The sequence below is a fragment of the Crocodylus siamensis genome, chromosome 15, assembly GCF_052110815.1.
Source record: "Crocodylus siamensis isolate JL-2025a chromosome 15, ASM5211081v1, whole genome shotgun sequence".
In the NCBI taxonomy this organism is placed as follows: domain Eukaryota; kingdom Metazoa; phylum Chordata; order Crocodylia; family Crocodylidae; genus Crocodylus; species Crocodylus siamensis.
This window is the reverse complement of record NC_143409.1, coordinates 24475678-24500441: the sequence shown is the minus strand read 5'-3', so window position 1 is coordinate 24500441 and position 24764 is coordinate 24475678. Positions and strand designations below refer to the sequence as shown.

The 24764-nt window shown below is 42.0% G+C and overlaps 1 protein-coding gene across 1 annotated transcript in view; it reads right to left on the bottom strand.

Moving 5' to 3' along the window:
- The window catches only part of UNC13C (unc-13 homolog C), a 524308-nt gene that overhangs the window by 325399 nt on the left and 174145 nt on the right, over nt 1–24764 (bottom strand). Inside the window, exons 8-9 of the mRNA XM_090029216.1 lie at nt 14030–14257; nt 7584–7725 (exon numbers count right to left, since the gene is read on the bottom strand). Coding sequence (XP_089885342.1) covers nt 7584–7725; nt 14030–14257 — 370 coding nt within the window. The remainder of the gene's footprint in view (nt 1–7583; nt 7726–14029; nt 14258–24764) is intronic.

Here is a 24764-nt window from a genome sequence, read left to right as displayed (position 1 = left end):
CATGCTGTGCTTCCCTACGGTGCTCCGTTGTGCTGAAGAAGTTGATTTTAAATAGGAATATTGCTATGTCATTGAAATATGATTGCATTGATCTGTTTTGGGAGTTAATGTGATTTGTAGTTTAGGTTAATAAGCTTAATAAGGTTTCATAAGGTTAATAAGCTTCATAAAGTTTCATAGATCTCAAATCCAAATGTAGTCCACTGAACAACTCAAAGGGAAAATTGTACTTAAAAATATGTGTTATTACTTGTATTGAGAAAACAGATAAAGGATCTGGGTTCAGTTCCATACATTTTTTTCTAAGAGATGTATATTACAAGATGGAAATCTCTATAGGGCCGCTCTGCACAGATTAGCAGGGATTAGAACTGGGAGAAAAATTAAAATATTTGTTCCAAGTTTAAATTAATTCACACTAGCCCCACTCACAACTTTATGTGTCCTTCTTTGATGAACATTTGAAAAGTGTAGTTACTGATGAAAAAATAATTTTTGAATGAAAACCTAATTGATTATTTTCTCATTGAAGCAGTAATAGAAACATTATCATCTAACTTATCTGATAAATCACAAGTAAGACATACAGCTTTCATTTTAGGATGCTTACAATCAGTCAGTGGAATAAAGCAATCAAAATGGTATTTGGTGAATAAATGCAAATAATTCAAAAACAAATCATGATTTTCTTGAGGATATTCTGTAAGCAGAAAACAAGGTTGTGTTACAGACTACACTGTGCACTATTTGTTCAGTTTTAATAGAGACAGATTTACATTTATGGGCACAATTTATGGTATCTGTCAGGGGTGTCAAACTCATCTGGCCCTGTGGGCTGGATGAATGCTGTGAGACTGGTCCATGGGATGGATGAATTACATGGTCCTATAGACCCTCCCCCCGCCTTCCCCTGCCACCAAAGCCAGATCCAACTCACCCCTACCCATGCAGTAGGGATGCATGACGCTTCAGTCTCTGATTCAATTCAGTGGAGATTCAGCCTGATTCGGTGGCCGAATCTCTAATTCCGAATCGAATCAGGAGACCCTTTATTCTCTCTGAATTGAATGGAAAACCTCTGAATCGACATGGAGAGATTCGGAAAGATTCGGATATAGACACAGATTCAAACATTTTTTCTACATGCCTCAAGGTACCAGGCAGCTCATGAATGCTGTGATACTGGGTGTCTCTGGTAGGTATTGTGAGGCTTTGGGGACCTCTTCATGGGTGCCCTGCCTGCCAGTGACATCAGGGTGAAACCTTATTCTGGTGCCACCTAGATGGTCTGGGCGCTGCCCCTTTTTCTTGCCTGCTACATCTTTGTTGTTATCAGTTGGAGAGGCAGTTCCTGGCCTGGAGGTGTCTCTAACCTGGGGTTGTTTTTGTGGGGCTCCAAACTTCCCCTTTACCCCACCCTTACCATGCCTTCGACCTGGGTTGATGCTGCTCCCCACAGATCTTCCCCAAACTGCCCACCTTGCCAGGGCTAGGTCTTCTGGGCCGTGAACCTTAAGGGGATCACACCTGGTTTTCAGGCTGGTTTCCCCCTCTTCAAGGAAAATAAACTCGCCCCTGCTGGGGTCATCCACAATTCAACAGAAAAATGCTGACACCTGTCGGTGGAACTCCTGAGCCTGCTTTTCTCTCTCTCTCTCTCAGGGCTCCTTTCTTTCCGCCTCCTAGGGACTTGTCTGTCTTCTCCCCCTTTAGCGGGCATGAGTACTGGGACCTCCCCTCGCCCTGTCCCCACCAGTTCCTTCGGTGTCCCCACCCTGGAGCCTGGCTGACCTGGGGTCCTGTCGTCTTGGTTCCTCTTGCCAGTGCCAATCTTCTCCCCTTTTCTGGGGCTTGTGGTTCCCCATGCTTTGCCCTCTTCAGAGCTGTCTGAGGATGATTGCAGACTTGAGGGTCTGCCCTGAGTTCCAGTTCCAGGGCTCCTAGTCAGAGCCTTGCAGTTCCCCAGTGGCACCTGATCACTGCTTTCCAGCAGGGCTCTATGGCTCCTGCTGACCCCCAAACCTGCCTTCTGCCTCACTGGTCTCCTGGTGGCCAGCTGCCTCCTCCTCCAGGAAGCTGGTGCTAAAGCTGGAGCCTCCCAGCTCCTGAGCCAGCATCTCGCAGCTGGTGCATTGTCTCTCTCTCCCCCGCTCCTCCCCAGCTGTTTCTCCAGCTGCCTTTTCAGCAGCCTGCAGAGGGGGTGGCCTGCTCAGAGGCCACCCCCTCAGCTCTCCCTGACATGCAGGCTCAAGCAACTGCGAAACTGCCAAGCCTACATCTGTGCCGGTGTCTGTGCTCCGGTCTCCTCCCTGCTGCTGCCCGTCTTGGCTCCTATGGTGAGTGCTGTGGTGTTTTGGTTAGGGGTCTGGGCCATACTGGGTGGGCTTCTGTCTCCCCTCTCACACTGGGACACATGGAGCATCCTACAGGAGTGCGTGGGGAGGTCTCCAGCATGCTCAGCAGCAGACCCAGAAGTGGACCAGAAGCACTTCTGGTCCACTTCCAGGTCTGCCAAGGACTGTGTTGGGTCTGCCCAAGCTCAGTGACTGGTGCCTCCTGGGTCTGGAGGGGTATCTGGTGTCCCCCTGCAACTGAACACTGAGCTGGGCGGGGTGGGGGCAGGCCCTGTGCACTCAGTGGCAGACCCAAAAGTGGACTGGAAGTTTTTCTGGTCCACTTCCGGGTTCGCTGCTGAGCATTCAGGGCCCCCCTGCTCCTATGGGATGCTCCATGCACCCTGGCATTGCATCAATAATGAGCCATGCTGGTACCTTGGCGTATATGGAAAAAACATTTAAAGCCGGGTCTATGGCTGAATTGCTGATTCTCCAAATCAGCATCAAATCTTCAGATTCAGTTGAATCGAATTGAAAAAAGTGATCTGAATCAATGAATTGAATCATTGTCCCCAATTCAGGCCAAATCCAGATCCAAATCGAATATTGCCTGTTTTGCACACCATGCAGGGTCCAGGACTGTACTACATGTGACACTGCAGGGCTGGTCCAGGATGGGCACCACAGGTGGCACATTCTCCATTTGGTTGGAAGAAGCCTAGTGCTTGACTACTGCTGTGGTAATGAGCTGCAATGGTGAGCATCTTCCCACAGTGCTGTTAGTTTCTCCTTGCCCCCCCCCCCCCCCCCCCCCCGCTGCTGCTGCCAGGCTTGGCTGACATGGGCAGGCAGGAGCTATGGTTGAGAGCTGCACGGGGCTGTTAGCCAAGCTTGGTGGGGGGCATCCCTTCTCACAGGCCTGGCCTTTGCCCCCCCTGACCCAGGCAAGCACAGGTGGGGAACCACACAGTATGGGGCCTCTGCTCCCCACCCCTCTGGCACAGTCCAGCTCAGCTAACAGCCTTGTGCAGCTCTCAGCTTTAGCTCCTGCCTGCCTGTGTCAGCCAAGCTGGGCAGTGGTGTGGGGAGGAGAGAGACCACAATGGGAGGCTTGTGGAAGCACCTCCCACCAGTGCAGTCAATGACTGCCAGTGCAGTCATTTGCATGTCCTCCCCACCAGTGGGCAAATCTGTGTTCTGTTCATTCCCAATCCAATCTATGCAGCTCAGAGAAACCTGATTCGATTAGATTGATTCTGCCTTGGGCGTTTTGAATGTCTGTACCTAGCCTAGAACTATTCTAAAAATAGAAAAACTTGCTTCAATAAATATTTTTGTTTCACTTCCATTTTCTAAACTAAGCCCAGAGGTTCATTCTGCTTTCCAGAATTCTTAATTGAGTTTGACAATAATAGTTAAGTACATCATATCACGTGGTGACCCACAGCTCTCCTGTTGAGAACTGGATAAATATTTAGATACTTTATATGAGAGAAAGATGAGTAATACACTAATTAATAGTATATACAAACTGAGTCCATTCCCAGAAATGTGTTGCATCTAAAACAGTATTTCCAGGAAATAAGTTTATAGCACTTGCAAATCTGGATTTTGTGCACTTGTAACATCATAGCCATAATACCATTTTTTGAAATAAGTTCTTCTGGGAATGATGCCAAAATTATGATATGGTACATGTAGACTGTGCCTATGTCTGTTTCTACATTTTACAACATAAAGAAGAGTCATAGTCAAGCACTGACTCAATGTACCATAGAAAAACATTTACACTACAGGCACAGTTAAACTTTAGTAAGACTTTGAAAGCAAATACCTTTACCCAATTTTTTGTAGGTATTGGATCCGTTGTAAACCTAGCTGCAAACAATGAATACTATGGGTACACTTCCTTTACTATCCTAAAATATCACTTTAGCAATTGTGACATTGTTTCATTTCAGGATGAAATGCAGGATACAATATTTCCAACTGAAGTAATTTTATTATTTGACTGCTGGGACAAAGTGCTACTCTCAATTCCAGATGTATGTGTAACTTATCCCATTTGTAGTATCTCATGCTGAAAATGGGACACATATAATGAAACTTGTATTGGATATACATCCAGGCATTCACTGCCACCCTTACTCTGCCAGATTTAAGACTGAGAGATTCTGGGCCTATTTTTATTTAAACTCTGAAGGTCTAAATCCTTGGCTACGGTTGAGGTGCATACAGGAGAAATAGAGAATGAATTTAAATTCACAGTTACACTCCCCCAATCTTAACACTACTGTACATAGGGCTGATTCCTCTGTGCCCTAGGCCCTCTAGGCCTCTTACATTTTCATTTTCCATTAATGACCCTAATGCAGTTAGGATTGGTATTGCATATGGACAGCAGGGCTGTACAAAGCTTCAGTTCCTGATTTGATTCAGTGGAGATTCAGCCTGATTCGGTGGACAAAATCTGAATCCAAATCAACTCAGAATATCCTTTAATCTCACCAAATCAAATCAGAATCTTCCAAATCAATTCAGAGAGATTCAGAGATTCGGACATAGACACAGCTTTAAATGTTTTTTCTATGCATCTCTAGGTAGCAGGTGGCTCATGAACACTGCGATGCTGAGATGCATGGAGTGTCCCACAGCAGTGCGGGGGGCTCGGATGCACACAGCAGCAGACTCAGAAGTGGATCAGAAGCACTGCTGGTCCACCTCTGGGTCCGTCTGCCCCTGCCCCCACCCCGCCCCCGGGCTCAGTGACTGGTGCCTCCTGGGTCTGGGCAGAGGCACCTGGGATCCCCTTGCGGCTGATCCCTGAGCTGGGGAGGGGTGGTGGACCCAGTGCATTCCGTGGCAGACCCAGAAGTGGACCAGAAGTACTTCCAGTCCACTTCCGGGTTCATCGCCATGCATGTGGAGGACCCCCACATTCTTGTAGGACACTGTATGCGCCCCAGCATCGCAGCATTCACAAGCCACACTGGTACCTCAAGGTATGTAGAAAAAAGTTTTAAAGCTGTGTCTATGTCTGAATCGCTGATTCTCCAAATCAGCATCAAATCTTCAGATCGACATTCAGCTGAATCAAATCAGGGACAGTGTTCCAAATTAACTAATCCAATCACTGTCTCTGATTCAGGCTGAATCTGAATCGAAAAGGGCCCGCTTTGCACACCCCTAATGAACAGTTCCTCTTCACAGCTAAACAAGTACTAAGCAGCAGAAATGGTGTAAGAGCTCTTCAGCTGATCTGATGTCACTGGAAGGCCAAACCGCACCAGGCTGAACATGCTAACATAATGCAGTTTGGGATGGATTATGTACAAGGTACCCATCCCACATAGGAAATCCAAAAATTAAATTTAAATAAAATGAAAAAAGGGGGATAAAGAAATAAACTTCTCAAGATTAATGCAGTTTATCAATACAAAATAACATTTCTAATGTGATACAACCACTTTCAAATCTCTGTGAGGACTGGTGAACTAAATGTTGTATTGTGACTATTGGATATTAGGTCCTCATACAGCAATTTTGCACTGCTCCAGAAAGGCAAAACACTTGTGTACCAGCTTAACAAGGGTGGGGGGCAAGACTCCTGCAACATGACTGTCTGAATAGCATGCCACTTTTGTCCTGGGATGTTGCCAAGGAAAAGAGATATGGGCATGACTTCCTTGGCAATAAGGACCGGAGAGACCTGTTGAGATTAAAGGCATGAAAACTTATCTTTTCCTCTACACCCTTTTTGTATCAATACTTCAAAGGTTGAGACATGCCAGGGATTGATTAATTCCCTAGTTATATTAAAGGATGAAAATAGGAAGCGTAGTCATAAAGGTGGTATAAAGCTGTGCTCAGCTGGAGCAGCCAGTGTTTAAACAAATAAACCTTTAAATTACTAAACAAATTGTAACTTTCAGTATATTAACAAAAGATAAGCCATGAAAACTTATCTTTTCCTCTACATCCTTTTTGAGGTTTCTGCAACATTTGGAACTAGCACAGACGAAAGTGAAATATAGACAACAGAGTCTATGACTATAGGCAACATTTTGCAAAGAAAGGAAATTCTGAAATTAAGTAGTAAGTTCCAGTCAAAGAGTTATTTTTCTGTCCACAGTAAAACTTTTTTTTCCTACTGGGGTTTGATATACCTGATGAATATATATATATATATATATATATATATATATATATATATATTCTAAATAATTATTTTGATGCCTATTGTTACATCAAAAATACATAAAGACTGACACTTAGACAAATAGAAAACAGAGAGCTAGAGTAAAGAAAATGTGTTCATTATACTAACTGATATATGAAAAAGACAACAGAAAATTTAGACACACAGATTTATTTAATTAAATGACTTTTCAAATCTTATCTGTAGTCCCATTTTTAAAAGGAGGACGAGTGTTTAAATGGAATTTCCTAGACAGGCCTTCTTTGTCTAGAAATTTGTTCAGAGATCTTATTTAATGAAAATCTCTTCTAACAGCATATCATAATGTAACAGGAGATAGACCAGAATAGACTAGAACTACTATAAAATTTAACGGCCTGCCTGGAGAAACATTTTTGATTTTGAAATATTAAGTACAAAGTCAGAGTTCTCTTTCTCTTTGTCTGTTTTCAGACTATAAATATGTCTAGTTATTTTTTCAAATACTTCCAAATGAACACCTGTTCCATGATTCAACTCTCATTACTTAAATTAGGCAACATATTTCTACACTCAAGAGTTCAAACTTTTATGGATGACAAAGTTAATTTGACCCCAGTGTTGGTTTGGCTCTCCTCAAAGGCATTAAAGGGAAGATTTTTAAATTCAAATAACTGTTAGGTCCCTTTTACCTTGAGTGAGAATTAATCATTAAAAATCTACCACTATGTGTCATTAATCTTTCAACCCGGAGATCCACTGTAAAAGGAAGCAGATGTTTAAAAGACAGGCAGTGGCCATAATTATTTTGCCTCAGTTCAATTTAAAAAAAACCGGATTGGTTGTTTGATTGTGTTTTTGGGTTCTTCCATCCCTTTGTGAGGGAGTCACAATATAAGCAAAAATTTAGTTCTGATGTAACCTTTCTAACCAGAATTACAGTGCTACGGATGCATATAACATAGACAAGTATTTATAGACTGAGTAATCTGCAACTCCAGGAGTAATCACCTATTCACACTGTCACACACAGTTAACCAGCCCCTTCCCCTATAATCCTGAATACTCACAAATGAAATTTTTCATCCCATACTGGATTCAAGTTTCCAAAAATTGTTTTAGTTCTCCGTTTGGTTTTGCCAACTTGCACAGTGACGTATGGATCACTCGAGCCCGTTTTGTCCTTAGCTTGTAAACCCTGAGCACAAACCACTGCAACAAAGAGAAAAAACATGTTTTACCTTTTCTTCGTGAGGAAATTCACAAGATAGTTACCAAACAAAACCAAACCCCTCCACATCTGAACTCTTGAAAAGTTAATGAGAAATCAAAAGGAATGCTGAAGAGAATATCAATTTAATACCTTTTAGCAGTAGACCTGTTGCAGAAATTACTGGATGGTTTCTTTCATCTGTGTTGTGCAGAAGATTAGATTACCATAATAGTCACTTCTAGCCATGTAATCTAGGAATCTAACTAATGCAGGGGTGGGCAATTATTTCAGTTGGTGGGACACAATGATTTTTGGTAAGCTGTTGAGGGCTGCACACAGAAAATCTTTCAGAAGATATCTTTTTAACAAATTATAGATTAAACAACCCCAAATCACATACTCAAATCAAACAGTTAGGTTAACATATTTTAACTTTATTCAAAAAACTAGTTTTTGTCCTCATTTATGGTTTTTTTGAGTAGTGTATATAGAGATGATTGCTTACTCACTCAAAATAAAATCTAACTGTTGTGTGTTTGGGGGGCGGGGTGTGTGCGTGGGAGGGAAGTGTGGGTGTATGGGTGTGTGTGGGGGAAGCTGCCCATGCGTTAGGTCCTGGGAACCAGCTGGGGATGGAGGGAGAGAGAGAGGAGGGGGCATGTGCAGTACAGCTTGCCCTGGCAGTACGGTGCAGGTATGGTCTGCCCACACCCCTATCTGGTCTGCAGCTGCCCCTATGGCCATGTGCATGGGGCCAAGTCTTGCTTGCACCCACCTGGAGCAGCCCATGCCATTCTCCCACCCACACCCACCCTGCACCACCTCGGCCAACACTCACAGCTTCCTTAAGGGGCTGCCTTCCACCCACTTGGCTGCCCGTAAGTAGCTGTTCATTTGGCCAGGTGGCTGAGTGGGTGGAAGATGGCTGGGAACTGAAGCCCTGTGCTGGGGCAGGAGCCACCCAGCTACAGCTTCCCCCCAGCCTGGCTGGGCATATGGTACCAAGCATGAATTGCCATGGCCACCACCACTTCCGTGCACTACCTGCTTCCCAGAGCAGAGCAGTGGCAGGAGGAAGAGAAGAAGCCACTATAGGCGGGGGAAGCCAAGCAGTACCCAGGTGGCTACAGCAGCAGAAGCAGCTCCACTGGAAAGCTGTGTATGCTGGCCAAAGCTGGTGGGGGGTTGGTGCTATGGGTGGGCATAGGGTGGGGGTGCAGGTGACAGTGTGGTGTGGGCTGCACTGGGTGGGAGCAGGCAAAGCTCAGCCCCATGCAGAGTGCTGCAGGGACAGCAGCAGGCTGGTTACAAACCAATTGGGCCAAATCCAGGTCACAGGCCATATGTTGTCCACCCCGGGCTATGGGAAATAATTTAAAGATTTAATTTAGAATTAATATACTAAATACAATAAACATTTATTTTTCCATGGCTACCCGAGATTCCCCTTGAAAGATGTGTTTTTATTAGAATAGTAAAGCAGTGCAGTGTTCCAGTGTAATTCAATTCAGATTCTCATGATTTTTTATACAGCAGAAAAGGTTTCCAACACCTGCATAATTTTTGTAGCAAAAGCCATGGTCATGAATTTTGGAATTAAATCTGGATATTCTGAATGGATACTTCACACCATTATTCCTTTGTATCATGCTGGAGAAGAACAATCAATATTTTCAGGAAGCCTATGCTTATGTACCAGCCAAAACTGTGGAAAATGAAGACATTTAGAGAGAGATGCTATTACTGTCATTAGCCATGTAAATATTTGTCAGTATTTATGATGGCTAATGTATATACATTCTACACATGAATACATGTATACAGCCTTGCTTTTCCATCATCTATCATAACATTAGAATTCTCTCAGGAGAATGCAAAACTGTTAAATTACAGCCCACCAAACCCAGAATAACCTGCAGCTAAAAAACTTGTCATAGCTGCTAACAACTGCAAAGATCTGTTTTATTATTTTGTACATATTATTTAAAATGTCTCCGTGGCAGCATTTTGTTAACATTTCCCACTGTCAATCATGTGGGATAATGAAGCTTGCTCACTACATGCACAAAAAAAGTAACTATATAAAAATGGCAGATTTCTACTCAACAGAGCTGCTCCCTGTGTGTGTGTTCAGAATTACATCTGCTGACTTCAGTGAAAAAAGTAAGTTTTCATTACTTTCTACTCCTGTCAGCCCTGCAGAACAACAGAGCTCTGAGAACTTGATTCTCTTTTGCCTTGCACTTCATTATTAATAGGAGAGATTTTCAAAGGCATACATAGCAAGTACGTAACCAATTCCCACTGACTTTCAATGATAGAGAGATGCCAAACTGCCACTTCAGCTTTAAAGATGTCCTCCAGAATTGGGCTGGGGCCAAGCCACCCTAGTTTAGCTTTCACTCAAATAACTGCAAGTATCCAAACAGTTACTATTTATCAGTTGTTCCACAGTAAACACCTGCCCTGCTGCTAAATCACTTTAATGTCGATACAGTCAGTTCCAATTGGCGCCCACTTCTGAGCTCTGACATACCTGTGCAGTTGAAGTCAGTGTACAATTTAGGGCATAGACTGAGGAAAAAGGAAGCAGGATTTTGCCCGAAGAATTGTTTTTTCTGATACTAATGCAAGAGTCACAATGAACTCTCCTAGACTGAAATCAGACTCACTTTGTTAAGGACTGACAGTAAGAGAAAAAGAAAACAACCATTCATCTTCCTACTTGCAAACTGAATGTATTTGGGATGGAAATAACTGAGGCACAATACACATGGAATTACACAATGCCATTTTCTAAAGCAATTTTTCAGACTGGAACCACACTTGAAAGGGGCATATGCTGCTGGCACTTTCTGTGCTGTGAAAAATCCAGAGGGGTGATGATACATTGTCTATGGAACTGCTGTTGTGCTGCTTCTGTTCAAAAGCCACATATAAGACTCCAAAAATCTTACGAAGTGTGATGTGACAGGTGCGTGGGGGCCTGGCAAGGGAAAACCAGGTCAAAAGGAGAATACAGAACAAAGCTCCATTTTTACAGAATGAAATGAGGACAACTGAACCTGGGAAAGAGATAGCCAGAGTTCTGTGGCCTGGGATTAATGCTAAATACACTTCTTGCAAGAAAGTGTCCAGTGAATTATATTGTAGAAGCACCGAGAGTAGTTGAAATACAGACTCTATGAAGGCTAAATGTTTGCCCTTCTCTTTATAAAGTATTAGTAGCATGTGGATTTGTTCTTTGCACTTTGCAGGAAAGGAAAGGAAATATTGTTTATGTACAGGGCCTGGGAACCAAGAGACTTGGAGTCTTTTCCCAGTCTTGTCCAAGGCCAAGCTAATTAATCTGTTTCACCAAAGAAGGGGGTTAAATAATACCTTCTTGTTTGCTGTCATCTCACTTTCATTAATGTTGCAAAACACTTGGAAAACTTAACTAGAAGGTGCTGCACAAGCATTGTTTTTTGCAGCCTGAATAGGTCTTGCTCCATGTCTGGGGTTCTGAAACGCTGCGACACGGGTTGCCAGCTCTGTTTGAATCTATTCTGGGAGGTTTCTGGAATGCCAATGTGCCTGCGACATACAACACGTATGTAGCTGCGTACCTGTGTATATCAGTTATGGATTACAGTGAATAGACTTCACATCAGGATGGCAAATGCACATTACTGTTACATATAAAAAAACCCACTGGACTACTGTATAAATCAGATTCAATATTTAATATTTATTTTGATGAATGTCCTGTTCATTTATCTCCTGGATAACTCTCAGCAGTCTCCTGGAGATTTATACCTAATTCCTGGAGACTCCAGGGCAATCCTGAAGGGTTGTCAACCCTACCTGCAACACTGCCACCAGCAGTGATGAGGACTGGGCATTACTTGGCTGACATTGTTATTACTGTTACCCTTCCAGCATTTAAAATGTATGGTGTGTACTTCTGTAGCTTGGCTTCACAGTGCTGCAGCTGTCTGTGTTACTGCAGTCCTATTCCTTTAGCAGAAACAAGATACCTAAACAAAAACAAGATTGTGCTTCCCTCCAGCTCACTGCTCCTCTTCCTGCTTTCCTCCTCTAGTTCCTGTTTATTTCCTACATTCACTTCCCAGACAAGCCTTGTAACCTCAATCTTACTTTTCAGCACAGCAACATCCTCCTGCTGCTTTCTGACACCAACCCACTGAGTTCAATTAGAGTTCTTCCACTGATTCCAGCGTGGTGTGGATCAGGTTCCCATTTAAGGGATTTGACCTTTCTCTTGTAGGCAGATATGATTAGATTCAAGCAAGTTTCACAGTCCCTTAGAATCACAGGATCTTAGATTGGTGTCATCTGCAAACTTGCTGAGGGTGCACTCTATGCCATCATACGAGTCGCTGATGAAGACATTGAGCAAAACCATCCCCAGGACCAACCCCTGGGGCACTCCACTTGATACCAGCTGCCAACTAGACATGGAGCCATTGACTATTACCCTCTGATCCTGATTCTCCAGCCAGTTTTCTATCAACCTTACAGTCCATTCATCCAGCCTGTACTTCCTTATCTTGCCTGCATGAATGTTGTTAGAGGCTGTATCAAAAGCCTTGCTAAAATCAAAGTATACCACATCCACTGGTCTCCCCATGTCCACAGAGCCAGTAGTCAGGCATCACTTGCTTCTGGTGAATCCATGCTGACTGTTCCTAATCGCTGCCTTCTCCTCCAAGTGCTTAGAAATGGATTCCTTGAGGATCTGTTCCCTTCACACATTATTTCTAAATGAGGGAAGGACGCAAAAGAAAATAATCTTTTCCTCTGACCTTGGTCAGGGCACTGATCCCAAACTGAAGGAAATATATCTTCGTCTGTGATCCTGTACCACTGAAGTCAATAGGAGTTTTTCCACTGGGGTCACCAAGTAGGATCAAGCTATTAATGCCAGAACTAATTTTGTACCATCTGGTACTGTGATTTTTGCATCCATCATTGTATTTTACCCAGCAGGTAAAGTATGACTGCATTCACATATTTACTCAGTAACGTGTTATAATAATGTAGGCTGGGCTGTTCATTTAATTAACTGAAAAGACCATTAACAAGGACATTCTTGCACATCCCAGCACTATGCATGGATTTCCTACCCTGAAGAAATGCAGCAAATGGCTGGGTTGATTGAAATGCACTTTAAACTACATTAGGAAAATGTAGCTCGGTGTACACAAAGAGCACGGAAAAAAATTAAGCACATGAGTTTGTAAGCTGCTATCAGGAAAAAAACAAACATATAATTCTAGGCATGTTTCTTAAATATGCATTAATACTTAATAGAATGCAAAACATTTGTTTCATTTATTTTATTTATAAGTGGGTGGTAAATGCTAGAACGCTAGAAAGAGCTAAAAACATATTTTCTGATGCCCAGTGATAGGAACATGGAAATCCTAAAGGGGAATGGATTATATAATTCACATTTAATGTGGGAATATGGATAACTACTTTTAATGCTACTAAAAATAAATTAAGCTTAATTTACATGTTGATTTGGATCAAATTCATTACCCTTTCAATTTTCACATCACTGGCTTCTAGTTCTTCTGACTTCAATCCTTATTTTTTCCTTTATTTTCATATGCAAGGAGGTTATTTGTCCAATCAGCTGAAAGTTTCATTGTATAGGAGGTTTCCTGTGCTGATATCAATTGAGCAACATAAATGTATAAAGCATTAAGAGCTTGGTTCTTGAACTATAACAGGGAATCTTTGTGAGTGGTTGGCCAAATGCAAAGATTAAGAACAGTTGGCAGCAATGGTGAGCAGATGTGCTTAATGCACAGGTCTCCCTGAGTGAACATCATTTAACTGGAACACATACTTACTCAAGCAGCACAAATGGATGGGGACTTTCAAATCGAAGGGGATTGGAATTGTTTTTAGTATTTTAGTCATTAAAAACCCATCAAAGAGATCATCAACTATAAGTCTTGCAATTGATCAACATTGGCAAAAAAATTATCTTGAACGTAGAAGGTGTTGGTTGGAGGCAGAACAAGTGAAAATAAGCCATTTAGAAAGCAGGATGGTTTTTATGTGAGGAATGATATATACAATTACTTTACTGTCAGGATTTTTTCTGGCTATTGCCAGCTAATATGTGACTGAATCCACCAGTTAAGAATACTGCACAGAGAAAATTTAATATACAAGTTCAATTTGGACACAACAAAATCTAATTTAGGGCAACTGGACTAGAGAAGAAAAAGCTTGCTTCAAGTACATAGAAAATTTCAGTGTGAAATTCCCCTGGAATTATCTCACCTGTGATGGTTATTTTGGCTGACCACTTGGATGTCCCATCCAGCACACTTTGTTTGGCTGCCTTTGTGTATTGTACGAAGTCTTCTTTGGAAATCTGGAACATTTCCTGGATCACTTCAAATACTTCTGGTCTGTTTCTCTCTCTGATCTTCATTCTTTCTTTCATAGCACTAATAATATTCTGGGTTTTATCTTCTGCACCATGTTTCGAACTCTTTTCAGCAGCTCCTGGGGGAAAAATGCAATTGGTGAAAACATATGAAGACATTATATTAAACAGGTCAAACACAGGGATGTTATATTAAATGAGATTGTATGATCATGTTTGGATTTTTCTACTATATCCTCACAGAGTTGTCAAACTCACCAGGACCCCGAGGCTGGGTCTGGACCATGGCGCTCCTTGAGAACCAGATCGAGACCGAGCAGTGGTGGGGTAAACAGCATCAGGAAGCTGTGAGTGTCACTTGCCTCTCTAGGAACCCTGCAGGCCAGATGACACTGAACCATGAGCCAGGTTTGACATCCTTGCTCTAGCCAATACTATGTACAATAATGGAGTATAGCTCTTCCCAAATTTACAAACAAGAAGCAAAAGTACCATTACACAAGAGGAATGGTATTCTGGTATCCATTTTGCTGGTCAGGCCTATTGTTATACTCTTACTTGAATTATACGGAGCTTCATGTTATGGACTGTTCTTCAAAGCAGCTGCTGCAGTAGTACTCTTAATAACCATGTGTGTGTTGAATTGATACACAATTATTTAAAGATCCTATGGTTTAAGGAGACCTATATTACTTAACTGGATGACACTAACATTGTTTCAAATGCTCTTGTTAATCCACAGGGTGTGGAGGGGCTGTTTTTTTGTTTTTATAAACTTTGATCAGGAATATTTAAATGTATACCTTACATCCCTGAGATTGTCTATTGCTTTAAGACTAGTAGGATGGATTTGTGTTTTACTTACAGGATCATAGGATCATAGGAAATTAGGGCTGGAAGAGACCTGATGAGATCATCTAATCCAGTCCCCTGTTCAGGCCAGGATTATCCACGACTAAAACATCCCAGCCAAGTGTATGTCTAACCTGCTCTTAAAAATCTCCAAGAATGGAGATATTGTAACTTCCTAGGTAGCCTGTTCCAATGTGTAACCACCCTTGTAGTGATAAAGTTCTTTCTAATCTCAAACCTAACTTTCCTCTGCTGCAGTTTGAGGCTATTGGAGAAAAGGCTATCTGTATCCCCAAACTAGACACAATACTCCAGGTGAGGCCTCATCAATACCAAATAGAGCAGACAAATTACTTCCTTTGATTTGAAAGAGACTTTCCAGCTAATACAACTCAGTTTACAATTGGGTATTTTTGCAACAGGAGCACACTGTTGCCTCATTTAGCTTATGGTCCACTGTAACCCAAAGTCTCTCTCTACAAGACTGCAGTCTAGCCAATTAGCAGTTATTCTATCCCACTTTGTACTTCTCCTTACTGAATACATCTGATGGATTTTGTACCATTCCTCCAGTTTTTCCAGGTAATTCTGGAATCTAGTCCTACCCTCCAGAGTACCTGCAACTCCAACCAACTTGGTATCACCTGCAAATGATGAACTCAATCCCCTTGTTCAAACAGTTATGAAGATGCTAAACAATACCTGACCCAGGGCGGCTCCTTGAGAGCCCCACTACACATTGAGTCACTGATGACTACTCCTTGAGCATGATGGTCCAACTAGTTATTCACCTTATAGCACTTTCACCTAACCTGCGCCACTTTAGTTTGTTGATTAGATGTTGTGGGAGACTGTATCTAAAGTAAAGATATGTCTTATCCACTGCTCTCTCCCCATCTGCAGAGCCTGTCACTTTATCACAGAAAAAAATCAAGTTATTCAGGCATGACTTGCTCTGAGTGACTCCATGCTGGCTGTTCCTAACTACCTTGTTTTCCTCAAGGTGCTTCAAAATGGATTCCATGAGGACCTGCTCCATGGGTACCCGCAATGTTATATGTTGCTTGCAATATATTACAAAAATTAAGGAAATTTCTTCCAAGAGTTATAGCCCTAGGAAATTTGGCAAGAAATCCTGCCTCTAGGAAACAGAAGATAACTTACTTAAAAACAATCAAGGGACCACCTTATAATTTAACATTAAACTCAGAATGATGGGACTGTGCACAATGGTCATGACAACCAGGTGCCTGCTTCCAAGAGAAAAATGAGTGATCTTCCTTCATTAGGAGTCAGCAATATCAATAGATCTTGCATCAATAAAATGGGGAGAGGTAGTTAGCTGTGTTAGTCTGAAGTCAGTCAGAAGGCAGGGTAGATATGCACTTTTATAGACTGACTAAATAAGATATACACATAGAACAAGCTTTTATGAACCCAAGTCCACTTCATCCAATGCTATGCAAATGTCATAAATTGTAGAAAACCACCTTATAAACTCCATGTTGGTCCAAGCAAGATGATAAAGGTGATGCTCTGTTCTGCTGATGCATCCCAGAAGGAAATCTAATTATAGAACATAATTCTGAAAGGGAGAAACCTTTGACCAGAACTTTTGGGGGATTTCTGGTGACTCAGAAGCTCATGAGAATGGTGCTGACTAAACCCTGATTAGTAGGGCAATGCATGTACACAATGATCCAAAACAAACACAGGGACAACTTGTCCAAAGACAAATGCAATGTCTGTTCCTACTCTTAGCTCCTTAAATGTGTGAGGTGGTAGAAGACAGCACCATAATTCTTCCTTAAGACTAGCACTTATCTACAGTTAGTAAAAGTAGCTGAAGAAGAAAACAAAATAGGGGACAGTAAAATCTCCATATTATTTTGTTCACGTGATTTGACTAAAAGGAAGAAAGTTTGCTCTGGACAGGAAAGCTGCTAGACCCTCCTTTGCACATAAAACAGATGACAGCAAGTGACTGCACAAGACCATCACCACATGGGTTTTTTTTCAGACTCTACTGTGCAGTAGCTTGTTGCTACTGCGCAGTAGTCTCTCATGTAGATGCGCCCACTGAGGAGCAAACATTTAAAAATTCTTCACAGTCAAGAGCTGAACTTGGAACGAGTGGAGAACTGATAGAGCTGTGAAGGTACTAACCTGCATGAAAGTATTTACTGATCATTGTGGCACTCTAGAGCCAGCTTTACCTTCGTGTAAAGTTCTCTTGTTTCTGTCAGACAAAAGCTGATCTGCCAGATCTCCATCATAACATTCTGTATTTTGAAAACTTTGGTATTTTTCTGATACAGTTAGCTTGTTCTTTTAGCTTTGAGAAGAATGTGAATTTGAAGATGAGGATGGAAACATTCAACGTGCATGGTCAAAGCTATGCTAGAAACAGTCAGCTCCTACGTACACATATATGGAGCTTGCTCCGACATGCTGGAAATCATCACAGCAGACTTGATTAATCAAGTCTGTGCTCCAGCAGCCTTCTGTGTCACATGTGTCACCGTGCACCTCCATGCTGAAAAAATGATGGAGAGGTGCTTTGAAATAAAACATGTTTGATGAGCTTTACTTCAAAGTGCCCCATTGCCATTTTTTCAGGTTGGGGATGTGTGGCAACACTGATACATGCAACATGCAGATGCTTTTTATTAGTGCAGCTGGCTAATTAAAGTACCCAGCACTGCATCCCACAACATGTGTAAAAATGCCCAGTGGGTGTAGAGAAGTGAGACTGCTGGGATTACTGAGCAGGACACCTCACCTGAGCACACGATAAACAAAGACTGGCATGCAAGGCAAGATGACAGACCAAAACACAGAAGTTATACACAACATCCCAATGATGTGATGGAAACTTCATTTGTTTTTGCAACCAGTCTGAAAAATAGGTACAATTGATTTTTTATTTTTACTATTAAAACAGAATAGGGCAAATTCTGCACTACTCATTTCAGACAGATGAACAAACTATGTGGCGTTAAAGGGGCAGAAGAAACTTCTGATGAGTCATTTGTTCTGTGGTAATTGGTTCATGCATCGCCCTAATGAATTTTTAGGTGATCACCTTTCAGCCTTCTCTTGCAGAGGCTGAAGAGGTCCAGGTCCCTCAGTCTCTCCTCATAGGGCTTGTCCTGTAAGCCCCTGACCATACAAGTGGCCCTCCTCTGGACCCTCTCGAGTCTATCAACATCCTTTTTGAAGTACGACACTCAAAACTGGATGCAGTACTCCAACTGCAGTCAGAACAATGCTACACGAAGGGGAAGTGTCACCTCCCTGGTTCTATGTCATGTATCTGCTGATGCATGATAAAGTGTGGTTAGCTTTGCTGATGATTTCATCACACTGACAATTTATGCTCATCTTGGAGTCCTCTATGACTCCAAGATCCCTTTCCGCTTCTATTGTGCTGAGAGGGTCACTTCCCACCCAGTAGGTGTGCTGGATATTTTTGCACCTTAGGTGCAGCACTCTGCACTTGTCCTTGTAGTACTGCATCCTATTGTGTTCTGCCCGTTTTTCTAACCTGTCCAGGTCTGCCATATCCTTACTTAACACCCTGATGAAAAATGACTTGCATTTGAAAGCTTTTCTAACTTCATCCCAACCATGCAGTTGGCCCAATAAAATATATCACCCACATTAATCTTTGCCTTTGACTACAGTAAAAGACTTGCTTGAGTTAGGATTACATAATTTGATTTTGGATACACATTTCTCTTTTGATACCAATCCTGGTGTACATTTAAAATGTTGCTATTTTTATTATCCACATGAGATACATACCTTGTTTTCATGAGGGTCCCAGGAGCCCATACCATCTTACAAAAACAGGTTTCAGTATAATACCTAATATAATACAGCATGATGCAGAAATCTGTGTGTAAAGCAGCTTACAAGAATGAACAACCAGTTTTCAGGTATATTTATACTGACAAGGCTGCTTAAAATAAGGGATTAACATTTTTTTTCCAAACCAGAAAACGTTGGTGCCTGTTTAATGAAGCAAGTAATTTGTTCAAGCTTTTTATAGTCAAAGCCCACAAACTCCTCCTCGATAGGCAGTCTTGAAGTACTTCGAAATTAATACAGTGGTAGAGCAAGGAGAAGAATTGTTGTCTATACTAGATAAAGGATCATATAAAAATTGGATGGGCCAAACTTTGAACATATTTTAAAGAATGTGCCAAATCAACCTGTTTATTTTGTGTTGATATTAGGGCTGTGCAAAATATCAAGGGGTGTTTTGTTTCAAAGACATTTCGATGTGTTTTGAGCTCAAAACAGCAAAATCAAAATGAAACAAAAGGCTTCAAAACAGCTTCAAAATGAAATGAGAGCACTCAAAATGTTTTGAAAGTTTTGAAACATTTTAAGTTTCAAACCACCCCAGTGGTGGGTGGTGGGGGAGAGCCAGAGCTGTGCTCTGGGTGGCTCCACCAGCCCCATGGAGCTGAGCCTGGTGGTGGGAGGTGGTGGAGAGCCAGTGGCAGAACTGCCGGGGTCAGATAACCAGATAACTGCTGGAGTGCAGCCCTGGACAGTGGCTCTCCCCCACCTCCCGATGTCAGGCTTAGCTCCGTGGGGCTGCCAGAGCCACTCAGAGTGCAGCCCTGGCTCTCCCCTGCATCCTACCGGGCTGAGCTCAGCTTGGTGGCGGGTGGCGGCAGCAGAGCCAGTGGCAGAGCTGCTCCAAGAGCAGCCCTGACTCCAAGTGCAGCCGTGGTCAGTGGCTCTCTGCTGCCTTCCACCACCAGGCTTGGCTCCATGGGGCTGGCGGAGCTGCTCGGAGTGCAGCCCAGCGGCGGGAGGCAGGGAAGAGGCAGGACTGCACTCCAAACAGCTCTGCCAGCCCCACCAAGCTCAACCTGCCCTCCCAGTGCTACTGGACTCCTGCTGGGGGTGCGGGCCCTAAGCTCTGTGCGCAGGATGACAGGAGGCTGCTGCTGCTGGCAAGTGACACAAGTTTTGCTTTTAGTGGTTTGAGGTGCATTTTCTAATAAAACCTTGCACCTATTTCTTTGAAACTTGGCAGGCTTCTTGCCCTCAGAAGGGGCTACCAGCTCTGCAATTTTTATCTGAATCATGCAAGAAATGACAAAGGTATAGGCATTTTCATGATTCCCCATTATAGCCTATGGGTGAAATGTCGAAACAGCAAAAGTTTCAATTAAAGAAAATGCAACAGTTCTTTAAAACGAAACAAAATAACAAAATGAAAAACTGTCCTTTTGAAACGGTGAAACACAAGTCGAAATGAAATGGTGCTGTTTCGCACAGCCCTAGTCAATACCCACCACAAAACACAACAGCATATGCTATTCCTAAAACAGGGAGCTCTCAATTTTCAACCTTGCTCTGGGCACGCCTGGGGAAATTGTTTACAGCTCCCTGATTCGTGGGTTTAGTTTAGAAGAGACCTTTAAATTATTCTCAGTTGGCAATGGCACTGCCACGTCTCGCAGCTTCTTTCCATTTCACACTGTACTGTTAAATCCCCATAGAATGCCGGCCACACAAAAACCAGTTAATATTGATTCTATCGCAGTGGGGGGCAGGTAGGGGGAGGAGAGGAGAAGACTTGCCCATTTCTCACTTGGCTGCACAAAAATATTGAGTTCTAAAAAGTTCTTATTAGAAGTATAGTGGAAGCCCTCAAAAATGCCTGTGTTAAAAATATACTACTTCTGTTTCTAAGAGTAAGCACTGTATGTAACTGTCGTTGGAAATATAACCTACATAACAAACAGGGAGCCAAGGTAGATCCTTGGTTTCACTGAGACGTTTTGCATGGCAAAAATCAAAGACAAAGACAGTGGTTTGTAGCTGCCTTGTGCTTGTTTTGGTATTCTGATCATAGTAATCAGGTCTTCTGGCCACCTAACCTGGCCTTCTGCCATGAAGTGCTCTTTTAGTATCTACTGTAACACAGGACATCATAAGGATCATGATTATTAACAGCAGTAGAGCAGTTTACATTGCTAAAGTGTGAGGCTAATTAGATAATGTTTGCCCTTCTCACACATTTTCCTGAGAGGTACAAAGAGATACTGTGTGCATTATTAATCTTTTTTTTTTTTTTAAATAAATGCTGAAATTAAGATAAAATGACATCAAGGAACTTGCTTAGTAGTTAGAAAGTTTCTGCTCTGTGATCCATCTGCTGGAGCACAATCCCTCTTCCAGAATACCATTGTTATTTTGTTTTAATCATATTTTTCTTTAATGCTGTCTCAGATTGCTAGACTTAAAGAAGAGACTATCAATCTAGCCATCATCCTGGAAAGGTTACTCTACCAATACAGGATCTCAATGCAGTCTTATAGTCTCATTTATCCTAATCATCTTCTAGTTTGCTTTTCATTATTTTTATTGTGCCTGAAGGGTCGTAGGCACTTTACAAGAATGAGCAGAGGCTGATATATTTATAACCATAAGGAAGGCATAGTCTGAGCCACAGCAAAAGGCTAAAAAGGCATGGGTTGAGGAGAGATTGGAGTGCCAAACAACATAGATACTGTGACACTACAGCACAACTATTTCTGGGTGCTAGATATTGAGGCAGATATAGGTCAATGACTGGCATTTCAATAAGTAAAAATCTTCCACATTGAAAAATGAGATATTCTCAGGAAAAAAAAAATTGAGCACACAAAAGTTAATTGCCAGGAAAACAATATACAAGCTGGCAACACTTTAAATGATCTAGATAAATACTGGCTTTTGAGGTGCACTGACAATGTGATAAATACTGCAACTTTGACCTTACACAGCTTGCCAGACATCAGAAAGCAACTTGTGGCATTTTTCATCACTGTCTGTCTTCCATTAATAAGAATAGACTTAGGCAAATGTAATAATAAATCACAGAAGCATTCATAGCAGCAGCAGTGTGTCTCTGTAGATACCTCTATTTACTTCTAGACAATCCAGATAAATTTGAACATTTATTAAAGCATAATTTCCAAACTTTTACAGGAAAAAGCAACAAAAACTGTAATTGAACACAGCTGTTGTTACATCCTGTGATCCTGCCAAACCATCAAGAGTCCATGCAATATAAATTATAATAATTAAGATAACATATTAAGACAATTCCTATATTGTAAATTGTAAATTAACAATTCTGTTTTATCTGAGGGATGGATCCAAACTTGACATGACAGAAATCAATTCTGATTTAATACTGTAGCTTTTTCTACAAACTGAAATTTGCTAAAGATGAAAGGCCTAATTAACAGAGCACTGATATTTTTAAAACCATGATCTAAAAGTCAGTTGGGATACTGTCTTAATGTCCAAAATTCATTAATGTATCAATTATAACTAGATTAGATGGATTGGCAGACATGGCATTAAATCTCAACTAATTTCTCCTGAATAACAATCAACACTAAAAGTATTTGCATAAAATCAAACTGCAGTAGCTCAGACACCAATTCATCCCAGTAGTTAGCACAGTGTGAAAACAGTTAGAAACTAGGGCTGTGCAAAATGGGCCCTATTCGATTGAGATTCAGCCCTAATTGGGAACAGTGATTCGATCCATTGATTCGGATCACTGTCCCTGATTTGATTCAGCCGAATCTGAATCTGGAGCCCCCTTGTGCTTCTGTGGGACGCTGCATCTTCCCCAGCATTGCAGTGTTCAGAGCCCCAGCTACTTAGAAGTATGTAGAAAAAACATTTAAAGCTGTATCTATGTCCGAATTGCCAAATCTGTCTGAATTTCTGAATTGATTTGGAGAGATTAAAGGGTCCTCTGATTCGATTCAGGATTCAGAGATTCTGCCACCGAATCTGGCTGAATCTCCGCCAAATCGAATCAGGGACTGAAGCTTCACACAACCCTATTAAAACCCCTTAAAAGTGAACCTTGGAGCAGATTCTCTGATGAATATGTGGTAACAGGTACAAAGAAATCAAAACAGGTACAGATCTGGCCCTTTCAACTTATTGGACTGCTCATTACTATATCAATAAATGAATAACATTATTTTAAAAGAGATTTTTTTTTTAATATTGTTGACTGACACCATTTTATTGATGGAACTTTAACTGTTTTAAACTTTAAAGAGGGAGCATCCAAATTTCAAATAAGCTGACCTCTAAATGCTATTTAGAGTACCAAAAATATAATCTGGATATCCTAAAATATTTGTGACTATATTTGAAAAACAGTCCCCATATGAATACGAAATAATTTTATTTATGTTTTGTACTGTAAAAGCACATCCCTACAAGCAGGAACATACATTCTTCTGGGGATAAACAGCAATGGCAAATAGTTTCATACTAATAGTTATTAGGGGTTGGAAGGGACCTCAATAGATCATCAAGTTCGACCCCCAGCCCTGGGCAGCAAAGAGCACTGCATCATATTTGTGCCACTGCTACTTGTCCCCAGGGAACATACCTGCATATGCACTCTGGCACAGGGCAAGTTACCCTGGGTGGAGTAGAGGAGCCTAGGGCCAGCACCAAGATCCTTACTGGGGGTTCTGGGGACCTCCCAGTACTATAGAGGTGTTGATCTGGGTGTGCAAAATATAGCCAGCAGCTGGAGTGTGGTCTGGCGGGCCAGGCTCTGGTTTCAGGTAGTGCATTCTACTGCCATGTACCACCCCCCTTTTTTTTGACATTTTTTTTTTTTTGACACCTGGACATCCTGGTATAACCACCCCCCTCACCCCCACAACCGTGATACTAATTGGCAGCATGGTGAATGCATGCATGTGCAATGTGCGTGCTTTGAAGCACCACAAACTGCATGTACACACCTGTGTGGACACATTCTAAGTGTTCACTTTTTCAAGACTGCCTAAGCTTTGGCTAAGTGAGAAGGGAAACTAATAAGGATACCTCTACCTTAGACATGCATGCCTCTGGTTTGCTTCATATTTGTAAAAGGTGTTTTAGATAGTATGGTGATGGATGTGGCATACAGGCCAACAGAATATGAGCTCCCACTTTGGTGCTATGGTAAAAATGGCTAACATTGTTTTTCAATGTCTCAAACAGAACTTGGCAGGAGTTATTCTCAGGTATGTGTTAGTGAAGAGGCCAGTGCTGAAATACTGTATCCTAAGTGAAAATCAACAACATCTGTGCTTTTAAATCACTATGGTGCTTTTGGGAATTCATGGACATTCAGAAGAGAGAAAAGTTTTAGGGTCTCCTATGTATATGAAATAGTTTTATCTATGGTTTGCACTGTAAGGGTGCATCCCTCTGAGCAGGAACGTGAGTTTCCCTGGGGACAAATAGCAACAGCATATATTTGTGCCACTGCTACTTGTCCCCAGGGAACACACCTGTATGCATGCTCTGGTGCATGGCAAGTTGCCCTGTGTGGGGTAGAGAAGGCTGGTGCCAGTTTCTGGGCTGGCCCCAACAGCTTTACCTGGGGTCCTGGGGACTTCCCAGGGCTTCAGAGGTGGCAATCTGGGTGCATGGAGTCTGGCTGGCAGCCAGAGTGTGGCTCTGGCCAGCCAGGATCTGGATTCAGGTGGCGCACACATTACTGGATGAATTACTTAGGTCTGTACTTGACTACAGCACAGACTAGATGATCCTGCTGACCTCAAAATCTGTCAATTTATGAAAAGAGAAGGATAGGTAGATTAGACGGATTGGCAGATGCTGTATTAAAAAAATAAGAACCCTGACTATTATGCTTATAATCTAATTCCAGAGGATTATGTACTGTATTATGTACTGTGAAAATGTTAAAAACAAGCCTACCAAATGTTT